An 18,437-nucleotide genomic window follows, 5' to 3' on the forward strand; every position below is an offset into this window, starting at 1 on the left:
TATGTTAAAGAATCATTTTACAGACGTTAATTAATGGATTTCACTCAAAATGTTCCCAGCATAAATATGAAAAAACACCTGAATACAAGTAGAAATATTTCCAATCCAAAATTCATCAAGACTTTATGGCCATTGCTTCTGCAAAACCTGCACCCATATACGCATTCTAAGACTAAGTTCCAGCGGCAAGAGCTTCACCATTCTGATCTCTAATGACCGCCGTCGTCCCAAATCAACCTGCTGCATCAGTATTGAGCTTTGCACAAATTGCAGAGTCCATCCCCTTATTGAACCAGCAGAGCCATTTGCAGCAGAAAAATCAACATGTTAAAGAATCATTACTTGGGTTGTGAGGTGTCAATGGAAGACATGCGGCTGAATTTGAACCAAACAACATAGTTGTTTTAAAAAACAAACAATCCCCCTCTAATCAATACTATGTAAAAACTAGGTGTAGACCCGACTTGAAATTTTATGTATAAAATTGGAATTACTTATGATAAATATTATGTATCATTAGTTATATGAAAAATCACTTGAAAAATACAAGTCTTTACATTTTCATACAGGAAAAGTAAAATGGTCATAAAGATGCTAACGAAATTAAACTATCTATCTATTATAATATAGTAATTCTCCGGCTCATCTCTATGCTACCATCTATATTGGCCACGTCAGATTTTAATCCAACGTGTCAAACTTCTCATTCTCACCTTTCTTCTCCTCGCTTGAAACTTGAAAGCCTCTCCTTAGTCGTTCTTTTTCTCCTCATTGCAAGCCACTCCCTACTACTCTTCTCTCTAGCCGTTCTGCACTTGCTTCTTCCTCTTTAGGTAACGTAACGCTCACAATGGAAGCGATGCAGCCCCTTTTTCCTCTGCCCGCGACAAGTTCCCTGCGTTGTTTCATCTCTGCCGGAACCCGCTGCCTTCAATTTCGATGGCCACCATGACAATTCGAATCCGATACCATACCATACCATGTAAACGACACAGATTCCCCCACGGTCTTTGCCTTGGTTGTGTCACTCCCCAATTCATCAAGGGCCTCGATTGTAATGGAGACAAAGGTAAATCTCCCCCCTTCAGTAGTCAACAGCATCATCGCCACGAGGTTAGTATGGAACAAATTATCAAAAAAGACCTTAGATATTCAAAGAAAAGAGTGACAAATCATTTTTAAAAATTATAGTTGCTCTGCATTTTGGAAATAACATTCTGTTTTTACCTTTTTTAACAAGTGATTTGAGAAACCTAAGTTCTTGGATTTATCTTCATTGCGTTTCTACAATTAACTAGACACATGGTGAGTGCTCTCCGACAGTTATAGCCAGTACTCTCAATTCAGTTTCGCTTTTGCACATATTTCTTTTATTGAGAACCATGATGCCAATGTGTTACTTAAACTCGTGGACCCGATTTTGAAGCCATATTCCACAAGGAGGTCTATGAAATTGCCTAGGAAGATTCCTCATACAAGGATTCCAGAGTTTTAATTTTAATCTGGTTATAGGGCGCCCTTGAGGATTACTATATTATAATAGATTCCTCAAGACTTTAACTAATTGATTGTATTATGTTAAATCACATTACTTCTGTGACCGACACTGAAATTCTCGCACCAGACAAATGATTTTGCGGATAAAATTGTCATTAGGTATGAAAGTTTTGTTACTGCCAACAAATCCACACACCTACAGGAATATATGCACACACAAGAAACAAGAAGTAAAATGGGAACATGCATGGGAAACAAATAGAGAGGAACAGAGAGAAGAAAGTGACATGAAACACCCTAGATGTTAGTTAGGATCTGGCCATAAATTCTCTTATGTCATGGTTAATTTTGTTTTCCCCCAAAGGTAAGCAATGTGCTATTTTTTTCCTATGATTATGCTTACAAGGAAGCAAAAAAAATCCAACAGGGCTGCAGGTATATAAGCTCCAGATTAGCATCCATAAAGGTTTTGAACAAATATATGAGAAAGTTATGGAAACTGGTAGAATCAGAACATGAGTGGCTGAGTATCTAATAAAGCTGGCTTCTATATAGCTTCCACAAGCTTAGATATATGTGAGGAAACTACAAGCTGATCTTGATGTCATTATTTTAGTGAAGAATTTTCAATGACTCATTGAAAAAATAACAGCCTTAACGTCAGAAGCTTTAGATGAGAGCAAGCTCTCAGCTAATATGATGTCATTTATTTTTTTGGTCGAAATGATGCCATTGTTAAGGGAAAATAAATACCTTTGATCACAGATACACAAGATAAATGAAGTTATTGAAGCCCTCATTGAATTTTTTCCAACTGTCTATAATCATTTTGTCAATAAGACCCATTTTTTGTGTTCAAAAATCTATAAGGAAACTCACATAATTTTTTGATGAGTATTCATGTTTGCTCTTGGATTTTGATCATTTTGTATGCTTTTGGATTTATTTCATTGTTCTTTCCACAATGGTTAAATTTATGCACGTGAGCACCAAATATTCAGCTCAAAGCCGTAGATGAGTATTGGAATGCCAGCTTACATAATATTGAGCTTGCCATGCAAGCAAATTCTGACCAAAATTTAGAAGCACATATGCTATGTTGAAGTAAATTTTAAAACTTTTGCTTGGAAGATAGAATCAATGGGAATTACGAGACATATTGAAATCAAGAGAAAGATGTAACATGCCAATCATGTGCCCATCCTCAACTTGATGGGATGTCTAGAATCACTAATTTTCTTATTCACCAATGCATAAATAAGTTTTGATATGTTGACCTTACTTTCTCTTTTATCATATTTTCACCAACTTTCTCATCATATCTATTTATTTTCTTTCAATATTATACATTAAAGGGCTAAAGATTTTGATATATTCAAATCACACTTTCTTTTACATCATATTTCCACCGACTTTCTCTTCTTATACATTAATGTGAGCTATGATTCACTGACACCACCACCTCATTTTCACTCTACTTTTTATCCATCTTTTTCTTCTTTCTTAATTATATTATCAGTCACAACTCTTAATTACTTTCTTTCTCTTTTCTTTCTATTTCTCTCTTTTCAACACCTCACCTCCACTTATTGGAGGTGCAAATGAAAGTTAGTTCATTAATGAGCTAAGTCTTCTACATCGTTTCAACATAATACATTAATTTGATTTTAAATAATTACATTCAGTATTCAGTATTCATTAAATATTAAATTATCTATTTTAATTTTAGCATTTGTAATAAAATTAAATTATGAAATATTTTCTTGCACCGCGCATCGCGCGGGTTTGAGTCTAGTTAATTCTTAATTCAGTAGAATCTATTTGTTAAGTTGTAAATAATTTGAACCTATAAATTCAACGAGTAGGGATATACTCACTCCAAGAGTAAGTCATCTCAGACACTCCAAATCTTTAACCGTTAATTATATTAAAGGCTCATATTCATCACTAATTCCCTCACGTGATTTCACAAAACCTGGCACAGGGAAAAACGTCGATAAAATTTTCTCATCCTTGCAGCGCTAAACCAAGCTGTCGAGAGGGTTGATCGATGGCGGAGGTGAATCCTATTTCTCTGCTGCCGCAACCTCCTTCGCCAAGGACTACTATCTCAATCACTCATTCTATGGCTTCAGGTTCCGTTGATGAAACAAAGGTATTCTTATGTAATTTTGGGAAATTGGTATCATTACGTTGATAAATCATCTCTCAAGAATTGTCCTATCATCTTGTTTGATTCTCCTTGGCTGGGCACCATTGTGCAGCGTTACATATCAATATCGTTTTGGGTGTCATGCATTAGGATTTCTCCTTGGCTGGTTTTCGTGTTTTATATCTGTACTGGGAGGGAGATGGTGTTTTGTTGCTAAACATATACTATTTCTAGCCACCACTACTATTTCCAAACTCAAACTAATATTTGTTTTTCTTTTAAATTGGTATTGGTTCATCTAGTAAGGATTTTACAACTAGTATACTGGATACTTCAGATATAGGTGGGGAATTGAATAGCAAACCTGAAATTGGGATGGAATTTGAGTCCATTGAAAAGGTTAGAGAATTTTATAATTCTTTTGCTAAGAAGAATGGTTTTGGAGTACGTGTTCGTTCAAGTAAACCAAAGAGAGCAGTTTTGGTATGTTGCAATGAAGGTCAACATAAAGTGAAGATCTCAAGAACTGAAGAAATTCAAGATAGCACTAATCAAACTAAAAGAAAGTGCTCAACTATCCGAAGTGGTTGTGAGGCTTCACTTATTGTTTCAAGAGGCACAACCAAAAGTAAGTGGATGATAAAGTCTTTTAACAATGATCATAATCATGTCATGGTTAGTCCCAAAAGTGTGTCCTATATGAGGTGCCATAAAAAGATGAGTGTAGCAGCAAAGAGTCTTGTTGAAAAATTTGAAGAAGAAGGCATACCGACTGGAAAGGTTGCTGCAATTTTTAATGATGGTGACTCAACTTTCACTAATAGGGATTGTTGGAATTACATTAGAAATGTTCGGAGAAAGAATTTAGATGTTGGAGATGCTCAAGCTGTTTTCGATTATTGTAAACAGAAACAAGTAGAAAATTCTAACTTTTTCTATGCAATCCAATGTGATGAAGATTCTCGGATGGTGAACTTGTTTTGGGTGGATGCTAGATCACGATTATCTTACCAACTCTTTGGGGATGTCATCACTTTTGATACCACTTATAAAACTAATAAGTATAGTATGCCGTTTGCTCCATTTGTTGGGTTGAATAATCACTCTCAGTCTATTTTATATGGTTGTGCTTTACTACAAGATGAATTAGAGGCTTCTTTTGTGTGGTTGTTTAAAACATGGCTTCAAGCAATGGGTGGAAAAAAACCTATATCTATCATAACTGATCAAGATTTAGCTATGAAAGCTGCTATGGCAAAAGTCTTTCCAGAAAGCCGTCACCGCCTGTGTTTGTGGCATATTATAAAGAAGTTTCCTGAGAAGTTAGCTCACATATATCACAAACAATCTATTTTCAAGCGAGATATGAAAAGATGCATTCGAGGTTCACATAGCATTCAAAGTTTTGAAGAAGAATGGATGCGCATAATGGTCGAGTATAACTTGAAGGAAAATGAATGGCTTCAAGGGTTATATAAGATTAGAGAATCTTGGATACCAATTTATAACAGGAGTACATTCTTTGCTGGAATGAATACTACTCAAAGAAGTGAAAGTATTAATGCTTTCTTTGATTCTTTTGTTGATGCATCAACAACATTACAAGAATTTGTGTTGAAGTTTGAGAAAGCTGTTGAAAGTCGCTTAGAGGCAGAACGAAAGGAAAATTATGAATCAAGGCATAAGTCTCGTATTTTGAGTACCGGGTCAAAACTTGAGGAACATGCGGCATCTATATACACCAGAAATATTTTTGCTAAATTTAAAGGTGAGCTAGAGAAAATCAACCGATTCACTAGACATAAGTTTAGAAGAGATGGGCCTAAATATGTGTATCAGGTGTCCAATTGCTATGATGCTCGAGATACTTTCACTGTTGATATAGACTTAGACTCACAGATTGCTAAATGTGGCTGTGAACTATATGAATTTATGGGGATATTGTGCCGACACATACTAGTAATTTTCCAAGCAAAGGGAGTTGTTCAGATTCCTAGTCATTTTATTATGGAACGATGGACTAAGGATGCTAACAGAGGTCTTGAAGACACTTATAATGATAATGATTTGGGTGAAAAATCTGATACATTAAAGATTTTAAGAAGGGTGCATGTGCAACGAGAAGCAAGTTTTTTAGCTGATCTAGCAGAAGAGTCTGAGGAAGCATACAATTTCATTATTTCAGAAATGAAGCAAACTCATAAGTCAGCTGCTGCAATGAAAACAAGTGAAGGAGTAGCACTTTTGGAGTCAAGCGAGAAGAATGTAAATCAAGTTTGCTCATCTGAGCAAGTGAGTGAACCACCACAACTGACTATTGGAAACCCGCATGTATCACAAACAAAGGGGAGAAAGAAGGATGGAGGAAAAATGACTCAAAATGGCAGATTTAAGAGTGGACTTGAAGTGTCACTTAATAAATCAGTTGTCAAAAGGAAAGCATGTCATGAATGCGGGGAGCACGGTCACAATAGCAGAACTTGCACGAAAAGAAATCAAAATGATTAATGGATACATGTAAGTATTCTCACTTTTAAATATTTTCCCTGAACTTATAGTTAAACTTACAGTTATCATAACAAACTAATATTGCATTTGTGACTATGCAGAACTGTTGGAGGATTTTGGCTATCTGTTTTGTCTTTGACAGACAAGTAAAAACCAACAAGTTTCTTTTTTGGCAAAACCTTGCAACGAGAAGTGCTGCGTGGATCTGTTTAGTTGGCTCTTAGTGAGCATTTGAAGTGTAGTGTGCTGTTTTTTGTGCTCTCTTTCAGAGGGATGGAGGGTTGGATTAGAATTATGTATTAGGCTTCACTCTGTAGCAGTTAATTATGTTACTATGTTAGAATTATGGCAAATTGCAATGAATAATTAGCAGGCTGTGTTCCTTATCTTGTAAACTCTTACTATATCGTGTTTGTCAGTTTGGTACTTTTCTTTTGGCAAGTGGTAATGAACATGCTGTTTTGGCTCTTTTAGTACTAGTAACTTGTACAATTGTTCAATCAAATGACAATTAAAGAAATAGTTGTCGTATAATATTAATAATGTAAAAATCTCTTACAATGCAAAAAATAAAACAGATTCAATTTTTTTATGAACTAATTCTCTAGCTAAATACAAAAATAGTAGCAAAATACAAAAGTGTTGCTGTCATTAGCTTTCACAATGCAGCACTGTTTCACACATCTAAGTACATAAGCATTGAATTTCTTATGGTCTCTTAATGTCAGTTTGTTGTCTTAATGGAAGTTCTACTCTTTCCTTGCTGGTTCTTCAAGTGGGATTTACTTATTTTGTAATTAATAGCAGCAAATCCAGCAACTTTGCTTCTGTGTTTTAAGCTAAGTCGGTCTCAGCTTCTGTGTTTTATCCTGCACATTCAAAACACAAGAATGAGAGTGTGAATAACTTGTGTATAACTTGATTTATCAATATCATGCAGACTGGAATTTGGGTAAAATTTCAGCTTCAACAGTAACTAATATGTGGAGATACAAAGTACAAACCATCCAATTCCTAAAATGCATGATGGAATTAGAGCTGCTTCCAGACTAATCAGTTTTAATTAGTTTTGAAACAGCATCCCTGCAATGATTTTTTTGGTACTAATAACTACAATTTCTCATTATTCCCCTTTAAAGTGAACTCCTCATCCGAGAGGAATCAAGTCCAAAAAGTGCTGCACAGTTAATCTAGAGTAATGCATTCAAGTACTTGATAAGAAAAATGTTGTATTAAACTCTAATGAAGTGTTTTGATACATGTTATCCTGCAAGTAAGATAATGGTCTCAACCAGAGAAATAAACATAGAAAGAAAGATACCCTCCCAACAGATGCCCAAATGACAGCCACTCTCCCAATTTGATTCCAAATATATAAGCTCTTAATGGTACCCTTAAGGAATGTGTCCCACCCAATTCAATGTTGCAGAATCTGTACCAGCACCTGATAAAACCGTGAGGGAAAAAGCCAGACACACAATTCAGCATATTGCCTTGAGTGGGTGAAGAATTGAAACCCTTAAAATGGATCCGGCAGCGAGAAAGCCTGCATAGTCCTTTCTATTTCCAATTCACCAAACAGAAGCAATTAGATCTGGCTCTGATGACACCCATGAGAGAAATTGACCCCAAAGGGATAATCGGAATCGTTGAAGACACAGAAGCAACGAGAGACAGGGAAGCCCTTATGTGGGGGAAAGGAGTAGCTGCAACCGTCGGTGTCGGTGTCGGTGGGGAACCCTTTCACCTCTTCCTCTGTCAGTCTCTCATGCCGGCAAAGGAGAGCACCGCTGCAACGATGAGAAAATTTTATCGTTTCTCCCTTTGCTAGTTTTTTTGAAATCACGTGAGGGAATTAGGGATGAATATGAGCCTTTAGATTGTAATATAATTAACGGTTAAAGATTTGGAGTGACTTGGGTGACTTACTCCTGGAGTGAGTATATCCCTCCTCAAATTCAACATATAATTATGTTTATAGAAAATTTCTGAATTTAATTGTGATGCAAGTAAGTATAAAACAGTTTTACACTGACATATTTTGCACATAGGATGTAGAAGTATGTGTAAACAAAATTTTTAACGATGGTGCATATAACTTTCTTTTACGAAAATTTAAATGATTAATTTATATACATTGACAATATTAAGAGCCTTACAAAAGTATTCAATCACATTTCTTTATTAATTTATTTTCCATTTTTAAATTAAAATTAAAATTTAATTGTGACATGATAAATTAATGAATTCTATGACCGTGTTGGGCGAATTAAACTCAATTTTGAAATAGTTTTCAAAATTATTAACAAAAATTAATTTAAAAGATTTAAAAAAAATCAATTCTCTTTATGTAAAATTACTTGATGCTACCTCTTTATCCAAACCAACACTCACGAGTCTCATTTTAGAAATTAAACTAAGTAAAGAAACGCAACCTCATTCATTCACACTCTAAATTTTTTCCACTCCACCTCCACTTAATTTTTCTCTCTATCTATCTCCTTCCTCCGCCTCTTTTCCACTCATAACAATACAAGGTATGAACAAAACATTATGCAAGCAAAAGTCTTGATTGAGAAAGGGACTGACATGGTCAAATTGTAGAATGCAATAATGATTATCCATGTTTTTTCTTCTGAACTGTTATGGACATTAATGCATAGTGTCGCTTTTCAAAGAAGAGAAGAAAAACAAAAAACTAGCAACTTATGGCATTGTTTTCTTTGACTAATCTTAAGTCTTAACCTGTGAATCTGACTCTGTGACCCTGCCGTGTTCTTTCATTCGGCTAACTAAACGAACCTTCTCCCATTCTACTTTTCCTCTCATACATTTCTACACTTTTGAGCCACCATTTCTTGGCTGCGCCTACCGTGTGTCAGTTTCAAACTAACACACGGTGCTTCAGTTTTCCTATATGAGTGATAAGACAAAATTAACCTTCATTGCTCAAATTTTTCCATCTTTCTCCTTCCACCATCATCAACACTCACTCTTCTAACCTTCAAGTTTTCCAGATCTGCAGATTAATTGGAACTGAATAATGGGTATGAAATTTTTTTTTTGGAAGGAGAAATTTATTAATAAAGAAGGGAACCAAGAGCAGTAGAACCGACTCAAGGACCAGGAACAACAGAAACTAGCCAAGGATCCCCACATAGACAGCATCACGAGGCCAAAAAGAAAAGGAACAAAAACCAGAAGATGAGAAAATGTAGCAGAAAGCAAGAGACAGAAAATTAGAGAATAATGGGTATGACATTTACCAACTCTCACTCTTCTAATCTTCAACTTCAACCTTTCTCTTCCAACCCTATCTTCTTCTTCATCTTCTGTCACAAAGCTCTTCACTTTCTCCATCCCCATTTCCAATTAACCAGATTCATCAAAACTGGGTTTGTGTCTATTCTTCTGGGTTTTGCTGGGTCTCTAACTGCAGTTCATCCAGCCACTGCGTTGTACAGCCACAACCCCAACGCACCGCGCATCCGCCAGCGGTTGTACAGCAACACCAGCGGCGTTCTCAGCACAATCGGTACTCCGACCAATGTAGAACCATGGAGATGGCTTACTTGATGGCTTTGAAGCATTTCTGGGCAGCAAAACACCAAAGATCTCCACCACGGTTCCTAGATCTGGGCAAACTTCCACATACCTGCAGCTGGAGTTTCCAGCCAACTCCGGCGTCGTTTTAAAGCGAGACCACCACCATTAGACTTCTCGTCTTGAGAGCTTTCAGATCCTGTAGTTAGCTCGTTGAAGTGAAGCTTGGGTGCGCGGCGGACAAAGAAGCGACACGGCGGAGATGGTGCGGTGGTGGATGAATCCGACCAATGGGGGTGGGTTGGGGAAGAAGAAGGGTGTTTTTGTAAATTAAGATATAATTAACAAATGAATTGTTTTAATGCTAATTTATCTGAACCGTTAAAATTTAAAAATATCAGATCTAATGGTGCATATGAAACTGAAGCACCGTGTGTCAGTTTAGGTGAAACCCCATTTCTTGCCAAATTCAGGTGATTTCTCAGAACATAAACACTGGAAACCATAGTGTCTATAACCCCTTTATATAATTGTTACCTCTTTCACTTTTTCATCCTTGCTTTCATTGTGTGTCTGTAGACTCCAATGAAAATTCTATATGTTCCATCACCATGGCTTTGCATCATATTCTTATACTGCTTCTGGATATACCTCAGTGTAGACATCACTGTGGCCTCTGGCCAAATGGTTGATGATCAAGATCGACAGTTATTACTCAAACTGAAGAACAGCCTCAAATTCAAGTTTGAAAACTCTACAAAACTTGTGTCTTGGAATCCAAGCACTAGTTGCAGTGAGTGGGGTGGTGTAACCTACGACGAGGAGGGACATGTTACTGGTCTTGATCTGAGTGGAGAATCAATCTATGGAGGACTTGACAATTCAAGTAGTCTTTTCAATCTCAAAAATCTTCAGCGTTTGAATTTGGCTTCAAATAGCTTCAATTCTGCTTTTCCATCCGGATTCAACAATTTGAAGAAATTAACTTATCTGAATCTGTCACAAGCTGGCTTTATGGGGCAGATACCACTAGGGATTTCTCACTTGACAAGGTTGGTTACCCTTGATATCTCTTTATCTTCTCTGTATGATCAACTTCTGAAACTTGAAATCCTAGATATACAAAAGTTTGTCCAAAACTTCACTAGGATTAGGCAACTGTATCTGGATGGTATAAGTATAAGAGCTCAGGGTCATGAATGGTGCAATGCTTTGTTGCTATTGCCTAGCCTGCAAGAACTGAGTATGTCAAACTGCAATCTTTCTGGACCACTTGACCCTTCCCTGGCAAGACTTGAGAATCTCTCTTTCATTCGTCTTGATCAGAACAATTTATCATCTGAAGTGCCAGAAACCCTTGCAAATTTGCCTAATCTGACGACCCTGCAGCTTAGTTCTTGTGGATTGACTGGAGTATTTCCAGAGAAGATTTTTCAGGTAGCAAAATTGTCAGTTATAAACTTATCATTTAATAAGAATCTTTATGGTTCTTTCCCAGATTTCCCATCAGGTGCATCTCTTCATACTTTGATTGTAAGTAATACAGGTTTCTCAGGAGAACTACCAGTTTCAATGAGTAATCTGAGGCAGCTATCCATCTTAGATCTTTCTAGTTGCCAGTTTAACAGCACACTTCCCCGTTCGATTTCAAAACTCGGGGAAATAACTCATCTGCATTTGTCATTTAACAACTTCACTGGTCCAATTCCATCCTTGAATATGTCCAAGAATCTCATCCATTTGGACCTGTCTCACAATGCTTTCACAGGTTCAATTGCATCAGTTCACCTGGAAGGCCTCAGAAAACTGGTCCTAATTGATTTGCAGGACAACTTCCTTACCGGAAGTGTTCCTCCTTCTCTTTTTACGCCCCCGTTGCTACAAAGTGTTCAACTTTCCAACAACAATTTCCAGGGTCGGTTGAGTGAATTTTCAAATAGCTCTTCCTCCATGTTAGAGGTTCTTGATTTAAGCAGTAACAAAATAGGAGGGTCCATTCCTACATCTATTTTTCATCTCAGATCACTTAATGTCCTCCAACTCTATTCAAACAAGTTAAATGGCACACTAAAGCTAGATGTGATTCAGAGACTTGTAAATCTCACCACACTGGATCTTTCACACAACAATTTGTCAATAGAAGCAAATGTTAAGGATGTGAACGTATCCGCCCTCCCCAAGATGAGTAGTGTAAAGTTGGCTTCCTGTAAATTTGAAAGAATTTCCAAGTTTCTTGAGAAACCAATCCAGATTAAACTCTTTAGACCTCTCAGGAAACCATATTGGGGGATCTATACCCACATGGATTTGGCAACTTGGCTCCCTTACTCAATTAAATCTTTCTCACAATTTGCTCCAAGAGTTAGAAGAACCTGTGCAGAATCCTAGTCCAAGTTTGAGTGTCCTTGACCTTCACTCTAACCAGCTACAAGGGGAACTTCAAGTATTTCATGCTCATCTCACTTATTTGGACCTTTCAAGCAATAACTTAAGTTCCACTTTTCCATCAAATATCGGTACTCACTTGTCTTCTATAATTTTCCTGTCTCTTTCCAAAAATAATTTATCTGGGAGTATTCCTCCATCCTTATGCAATAATTCAAATCTGCTAGTTATTGATGTTTCTTCCAATCAGTTTGAAGGGAAAATTCCACAGTGCTTAACACAGAGTGAGACCCTTGTAGTGTTAAATATGCAAAATAACAAGCTGGATGGAGAAATTCCTGATACTTTTCCAGCATCTTGTGCTCTGAAGACTCTAGATCTCAATGGGAATCTGTTGGGGGGCTCAATTCCTAAATCTCTTGCTCAATGCAGTTCATTAGAAGTGTTAGACATCGGAACCAATCAGCTAAGTGATGGATTTCCATGCTTCTTGAAGCCAATATCCACACTCCGTGTCATGGTTTTGCGGGGAAACAAATTCGACGGTCCCATTGGATGTCCTCAGACCAATGACACTTGGCATATGCTTCAAATTGTTGATGTGGCTTTCAACAATTTCAGTGGTCCACTTCCAGTTAAATGCTTAAAAACATGGGAGGCAATGATGCTTGAAGAAAACTACAATGCATCAAAGTTCAATCACATTGGATCACAGATCCTTACATATGGCCATATATATTATCAGGATTCAGTGACACTTACCAGCAAAGGCTTACAGATGGAGTTTGTGAAAATCCTAACAGTCTTCACTTCTGTTGACTTCTCATCCAACAATTTGCAAGGGCCAATACCAGAAGAGCTCATAAATTTCACAGCACTTCGTGTTCTCAACTTGTCACATAATGCTTTGAATGGCACAATCCCATCATCAATAGGGAATTTGAAACTGCTTGAGTCTTTGGACCTGTCAAACAACTATTTTGATGGAGGAATTCCCACACAGCTTGCAAGCTTAACTTTCCTCTCATACTTGAACCTTTCCTTTAATCATCTGGTGGGAAAAATCCCTGCAGGAACACAACTTCAAACATTTGATGCAGCTTCCTTTGCTGATAATGAAAGACTATGTGGAAGTCCTTTGCCTGAAAAGTGTAGCAGTTCAAGCAATCCAACAGAAGAATTACATCAAGATTCAAGAGTTAAATTTAAATGTTCTTCTATATCTATAGGGGTGGGTTTTGGGGTTGGAGCAGGGTTGGTTGTTGCCCCATGTATGTTTTGGCACAGAGGGAGAAAATGGAGCAACAATAACATTGATAAAATTCTTCTTTTCATTCTTCCACTGGTTGGCTTGAGTTATACACCCATTGATGATGATGAGGCAGAGGATGATACAGAAGAAAATAACTCTGATATGGAGGAGGAGGAGGAGGAGGAATGTGATTCCAATGAAGAAGATACTCTGGGTGATCACAGGTTTCAAGGGAAGTTTTGTGTTTTTTGTTCCAAGCTTAATATCAGTAAAAAGAGGGTTATTCATGACCAAGGGTGTACTTGTTACCACTCATCAACTCTTTCAACATCTACATATCCAGAGTCATATTCTTAGTCACATATGTGATAAAGCATGCTACATTTTCTGTTTTGTTCCCCCCTTATTTGTTCAGAATACATAATGTATATTTGCATACAATTACACTCATAAAATCAACCCAAGGGTGGCAAAAAATAATGAAAAGAGGCAACAAAGTCTCTCTTAATTTTGGGATGCTTTTGTTGGCATTCCTTGATTAGAAAATTCATTGAATAATGGAACGCCAGGGTCCAATGCTCTGGTTCAGGACTTTTGTCAAACACTTGATACCCAATGGTTGAGTGACGATATATACACACCTATTTTTTTATACACTTTATTTTCATACATTTTTATTTATATCTCTCTTCTCTTATTATCTATCACATCTTATACTTTCTCACTCTTATTTTTTCTTTTTTTTCCATCTCTCTCTTCCTCCACCTCATTTTGATGTGTGAATAAATAATTATTGGTTGAGTGACTGAATTACTGCAACATTGGATGATGCAAAAGTGGGTCTTCCATGTGCATCAACAATTGCAAGCACTTGTACCAGGTTTGTTTTGGTAAGACTAAGTGCAATGAATGTTGAAATTTTTTGTTGAGAGTTGTTTAGATGGTGCAATGGTTGTTGAAAGATGTTGAGAGTGCTGTGGAGGAGAGAGTGAGGGGAGAAATGTTGAGAATTGTCAACAATGTTGAGGGAGCTGCGGTGTGCCACGTGGCGCGAGGCCAGTGACGTGCCTTGTCTCAGGAGAGAGAAACTGTTTTTTCTCCTCCCTTGCCACGTGTCTGACTCTGGTTGGTGGCTCCGGATTTCGTTTTCCCTTATCTTTTGAACTCAATTATTTCATCAAAAAAATATTTTTTGGAAAAAAATTTTATACCAAAATTCATGATTTTTTTTTCTCTATAAATAGAGACTTGGTTCGTTTGATTTGGACACAGAAAAAAAAACCAAGTTTTTTCACTCTCTTATTATCTCTCTCATCATCTTACTATCTTTCTATTAGCTTTTGTTTTGAAATGGATCACAACAATCACCATTTCAACACCCAGAATTGATCTAACTACCCATATAACAACCAAAATCTCAACAATTATCCAGATCCAAATCATTTTCCCAACCAACGTCATCAAAATCCCAACAATTATCAAGATCCAAATCAATATTGGTCTAACCAACGTCTTCAGCATCCCAACAATTATGAAGATTCAAATCAATTTTCCTACCCACGTCCTCAAAATCGCAACAATTATGAAGATCCAAATCAATTTTTCTACCCGGGTCCTCAAAATCCCAACAATTATCAAGCTTCAAATCAATTTTCCTACCCATGTCCTCAAAATCCCAACAGTTTTGCAGCAAATTCCAACCAGTCATCCTTTCATCCCTCTATGAGATATCCATCTCAAACACCCCCGTCTAGTGGTCATATGCCAATGGTGAATGAAAATTTTCCAAGTGTTGATACACCTGAATTTCCCGAATTTTCAACACAAATGACTCTTGGTGGCATGACAGCTGCTAATCAATTCACTCCAAATCAAGAGGATACAACTCCTAAGAGCAAGAAAACTCAGTCACCAGCATGGAACACTGCACAAAATTTGGTGCTAATTAGTGGGTGGATTAACTGTGGAACAAGTAGTGTTGTGGGGAAAAACCAGAGAGGAGAAACAAAGACAAGATTACGCACAGATAGGGGATTTTTTTGAAGCAAAATTAATGGTGGAATCCCAAACTTAATGCAATGAAAGGGTTTGGGCTTTGTGAATAATAGGCTGACAATTGGAGTTAGTACTTACAAATAAGGTAGACCATACAAACAATGCAATTTTGGACAAAAATAAAACGATTTTACCACCAAACTTGGCATGAAATGCAGTAGTTTTTAACTTGTTTGTGGTTGTCACTTGTCAAACTCAAATGCTATTCTGTATATCGGGTGCAACATATGTTCCCCCAATTATAAACTGCCATCACCGTAGCTACCATTGTCATTTCTGCCGCCACCACCACAACCATTGCTCTGCCACCACCTACCACTACGGTTGCCACTACCACAACCGCCACCACCACCTACCTCCACCACAAGTCCACAACCGCTTTTCATCTCGCTCCTTTCAATCATTATTCATTTTCACCAAAAATGAAAAACAACTTCTTTTGTTTTGATCAAATTTTAGGAAAAACAACATTTTCTAAATACTAACAAAACAAGTTCTCAGTTGTTTTTTATACATAAATGTTAGTTATTATAAATGTTAATAAATTAATCTCTCCCTCGCCCCATCCAATCATTATGTCCTTAGCTCTTACCACTTAAGCTATCTTTCGGGGACATGTTTCTAATTTTTTTTTATGAAAATAAGAAATTGGCAAACCAAAAAAGCCCTAAAGTTAGAGGTGGGAATAGGCTATGGCGAGACGAGTTTTGCATAAATAGGAAGATAAAATGATTTGGAAGTCACATTTTTTAGTAAATGTGTAATTTATGTTATTCTGTTTTGTTAGCGGTATGGTTTATGCACTGCCATTTGGAAATCCATACAAGATGGGGATGGGAAAATGTTTTCTTCACACCTCATTTTGTGGTGGAATGAGGTGGAGGAGGAGAGAGATAGGAAAAAAAAATAAAGGTAAGAGAGAAAAAGTTTTAGATGTGATAGCTGATAAGATGAGAGGGGTAGAAACAAAAATAGGTGAAAATGAAGTGTTTAAAAGATGAGGTGTGTATATATCATTACTCGATGAGACTGAAGATAACATTTGTTGTGGTCAATAGTAAAGGACCAAATGAATCTCTATTACCTATTACCACCTCCAAGTAACCTTCCGAAGTGTGTTGAGTAAAGTACTAATTAGCTTTCTACGCTCAATAGGAAAGACAAACATACAAAGAGACTACAATGATACCTAAGCACAACTTATAAGTCTAAAACACATTAGGAGTGTCAGCATATCATCTATCAAACAATTAAGCACTTATGAAGATTTTTTTTTTACTCAACACCGCGCATTGCCCAGGTTTAAGTCTAGTTCATTGTATTTTCCATCTCATTTGCACCAACCTTTTCTCCATGTCTCTTTTATTTTCCAATCACATTTTCTATCATATTTCTCATTTATCTCTCTTCTATTCTTACCACTCTTGTCAGAACTTATGTGGAATGAGCGTTAAAATCTATCTGTTTGTTAAAATTGAATGAGATTAAGAAGTCCCAAAAGCAACTATTTGTACTTTTGCTAGGGCCCAAAGATTATGCTAATTTTGAATTACACAGAAAGAAAGACATAATAATAGTCCAAAATTAGTCAAGATGAAGGTAAACATTATTTAGTGGTCCTGACCAAAAACTGCTCTTCAAGAACATTAAACATATGTTAAGTCTTTTTCAAAAGCTTTTTACTACATAGACATCAATGCAATTAACCAAGACCACATTTCATCAAGCTACTGATTAAGAATAAGGTAGTGCTTGTGATAGAAAAAGACACAAATATTTTACAATTGCATGAAGGTTCTACACTGATTAAGCTTTTGCTACATTAATATCACACAATTACTCACATAAGACATATTAGCTAACCCATTACAAGTTCAAAGCTAATTTATGTTACCAGCTATGTTAGCACAGAGAGCAAAAAGACACTAATTATAAGCTGGCGAATATTTCATAGTGGCATCTTCTTCACCTTGGAAGAAGAACTGATCAAGGGGTAGCTGTGGCAAACTCTGCATAGAATCCAAATCTACTGAAAGTGAAGGATTTTGCTGAAGGGAAATGTTGTGTTCATTTGGAAAATGCTCCCACCCAGGAAAGGACATTATGGCGGGTGATGATGAGACATGATCATCTACAAAGTTAATCATGGTTTGGTGAAGAAGCCAAATCTGAGTCTTGAGGAACTTGACATAGTGAATGGCTTCCTCCAACATGGAAACTGTGTCCATCTTGCTCCCTCCAGGGACCATGCTCTGCAGGACCTTGAACCTGTCACTTATTCTGTGCCTTCTCTCTCTAGCCGCCACGCTTTGTGGGTCAGTGGAAAGCTTCACTTCCCTTTTGGTTGTTTTCTTCACACCACCCTTCTTCTCCTTGCTCTTGGAAGATGACCCTGCAGAAATAGTAGGTTTACAAGCAGGACTAGTCTCCATGTGCTATGGCTAAGAGAAATGTACTACTGTAAAGAGCCTAATGGAAGTTTTCAAGTAGCTAGCCTTGAATATTTATATAGTAGGGGATGATGATGTAGTTTCTTTGAAGTTGCCACACACTTATATAGCACGAATTTGAGTGACATTGGATATAATTAATGAGTGAATAATGTATGGTACACACCATTTTGGTTAAGCATTCCAAATGAGAGAGAAAGAGAAAAATAAATAAATGATAGATAGGATAAATCATGATGTGATATGAGAAGATGAGAGATAGAGAAAAAAAACAAGTGATCGATGTTTATACGTGTACATATATTTTGTGATCTAATAATGGATATGATTTTTAATACTTTAATAATTCATTTTATTTTTTATCTCATTTTCACTAACTTTTTTTCTCTACTTTATCCACATTTATATTATATCACTTATTTTACTTATCTCTTTCTTATATATTGAGTGTACGTGACTTTGGAGTGTGAAGAAACATTTCTCCAATGAGAATTGTCAATGATTTTGAATGGATTGATGAGAAGAGGTGTAGTCATGTGAATCAGCCAATTTTTTTTTGTCAATAGCCAAATCTTAATTAGCGCAGGATACGGCT

The 18,437-nt window shown here is 36.7% G+C and overlaps 3 protein-coding genes across 4 annotated transcripts; 2 read left to right on the plus strand and 1 right to left on the minus strand.

The window, feature by feature from the left end:
- The first annotated feature begins 87 nt into the window (after positions 1 to 87).
- LOC130727970 (protein FAR1-RELATED SEQUENCE 5-like) lies at positions 88 to 7,154 on the plus strand. 2 transcript variants are annotated; one of them, XM_057579285.1, is made up of 3 exons: positions 88 to 1,069; positions 3,517 to 6,166; positions 6,259 to 7,154. In XM_057579285.1, exon 2 carries the CDS (start codon positions 4,025 to 4,027, stop codon positions 6,155 to 6,157), a length of 2,133 nt encoding a protein of 710 aa, XP_057435268.1. In that variant the 5' UTR covers positions 88 to 1,069; positions 3,517 to 4,024; the 3' UTR covers positions 6,158 to 6,166; positions 6,259 to 7,154. The 2 variants fall into 2 exon arrangements, with proteins under 2 accessions (XP_057435268.1, XP_057435267.1); XM_057579284.1 differs by having other exon boundaries at positions 88 to 6,166.
- A 1,888-nt stretch (positions 7,155 to 9,042) lies between these two features.
- On the plus strand, positions 9,043 to 13,993 carry LOC130727972 (receptor-like protein 40). The gene is given in 2 exon segments (XM_057579288.1): positions 9,043 to 11,908; positions 11,910 to 13,993. Coding segments are annotated over 2 exon segments (3,408 nt in total). The 5' UTR covers positions 9,043 to 10,285; the 3' UTR covers positions 13,695 to 13,993.
- A 3,110-nt stretch (positions 13,994 to 17,103) lies between these two features.
- Positions 17,104 to 17,966, minus strand: LOC130732249 (transcription factor bHLH140). The gene has a single exon (XM_057584341.1). It carries the CDS (start codon positions 17,822 to 17,824, stop codon positions 17,318 to 17,320), a length of 507 nt encoding a protein of 168 aa, XP_057440324.1. The 5' UTR covers positions 17,825 to 17,966; the 3' UTR covers positions 17,104 to 17,317.
- Between the last annotated feature and the right edge of the window lie 471 nt (positions 17,967 to 18,437).

Source organism: Lotus japonicus, chromosome 1 (genome assembly GCF_012489685.1).
Source record: "Lotus japonicus ecotype B-129 chromosome 1, LjGifu_v1.2".
In the NCBI taxonomy this organism is placed as follows: domain Eukaryota; kingdom Viridiplantae; phylum Streptophyta; class Magnoliopsida; order Fabales; family Fabaceae; genus Lotus; species Lotus japonicus.

Excerpts from the sequence above, each read along its gene's own strand:
- LOC130727970 (XM_057579284.1), top strand. The coding sequence starts at position 4,025 with ATGGAATTTGAGTCCATTGAAAAGGTTAGAGAATTTTATAATTCTTTT.
- LOC130732249 (XM_057584341.1), bottom strand. The coding sequence starts at position 17,824 with ATGGAGACTAGTCCTGCTTGTAAACCTACTATTTCTGCAGGGTCATCT.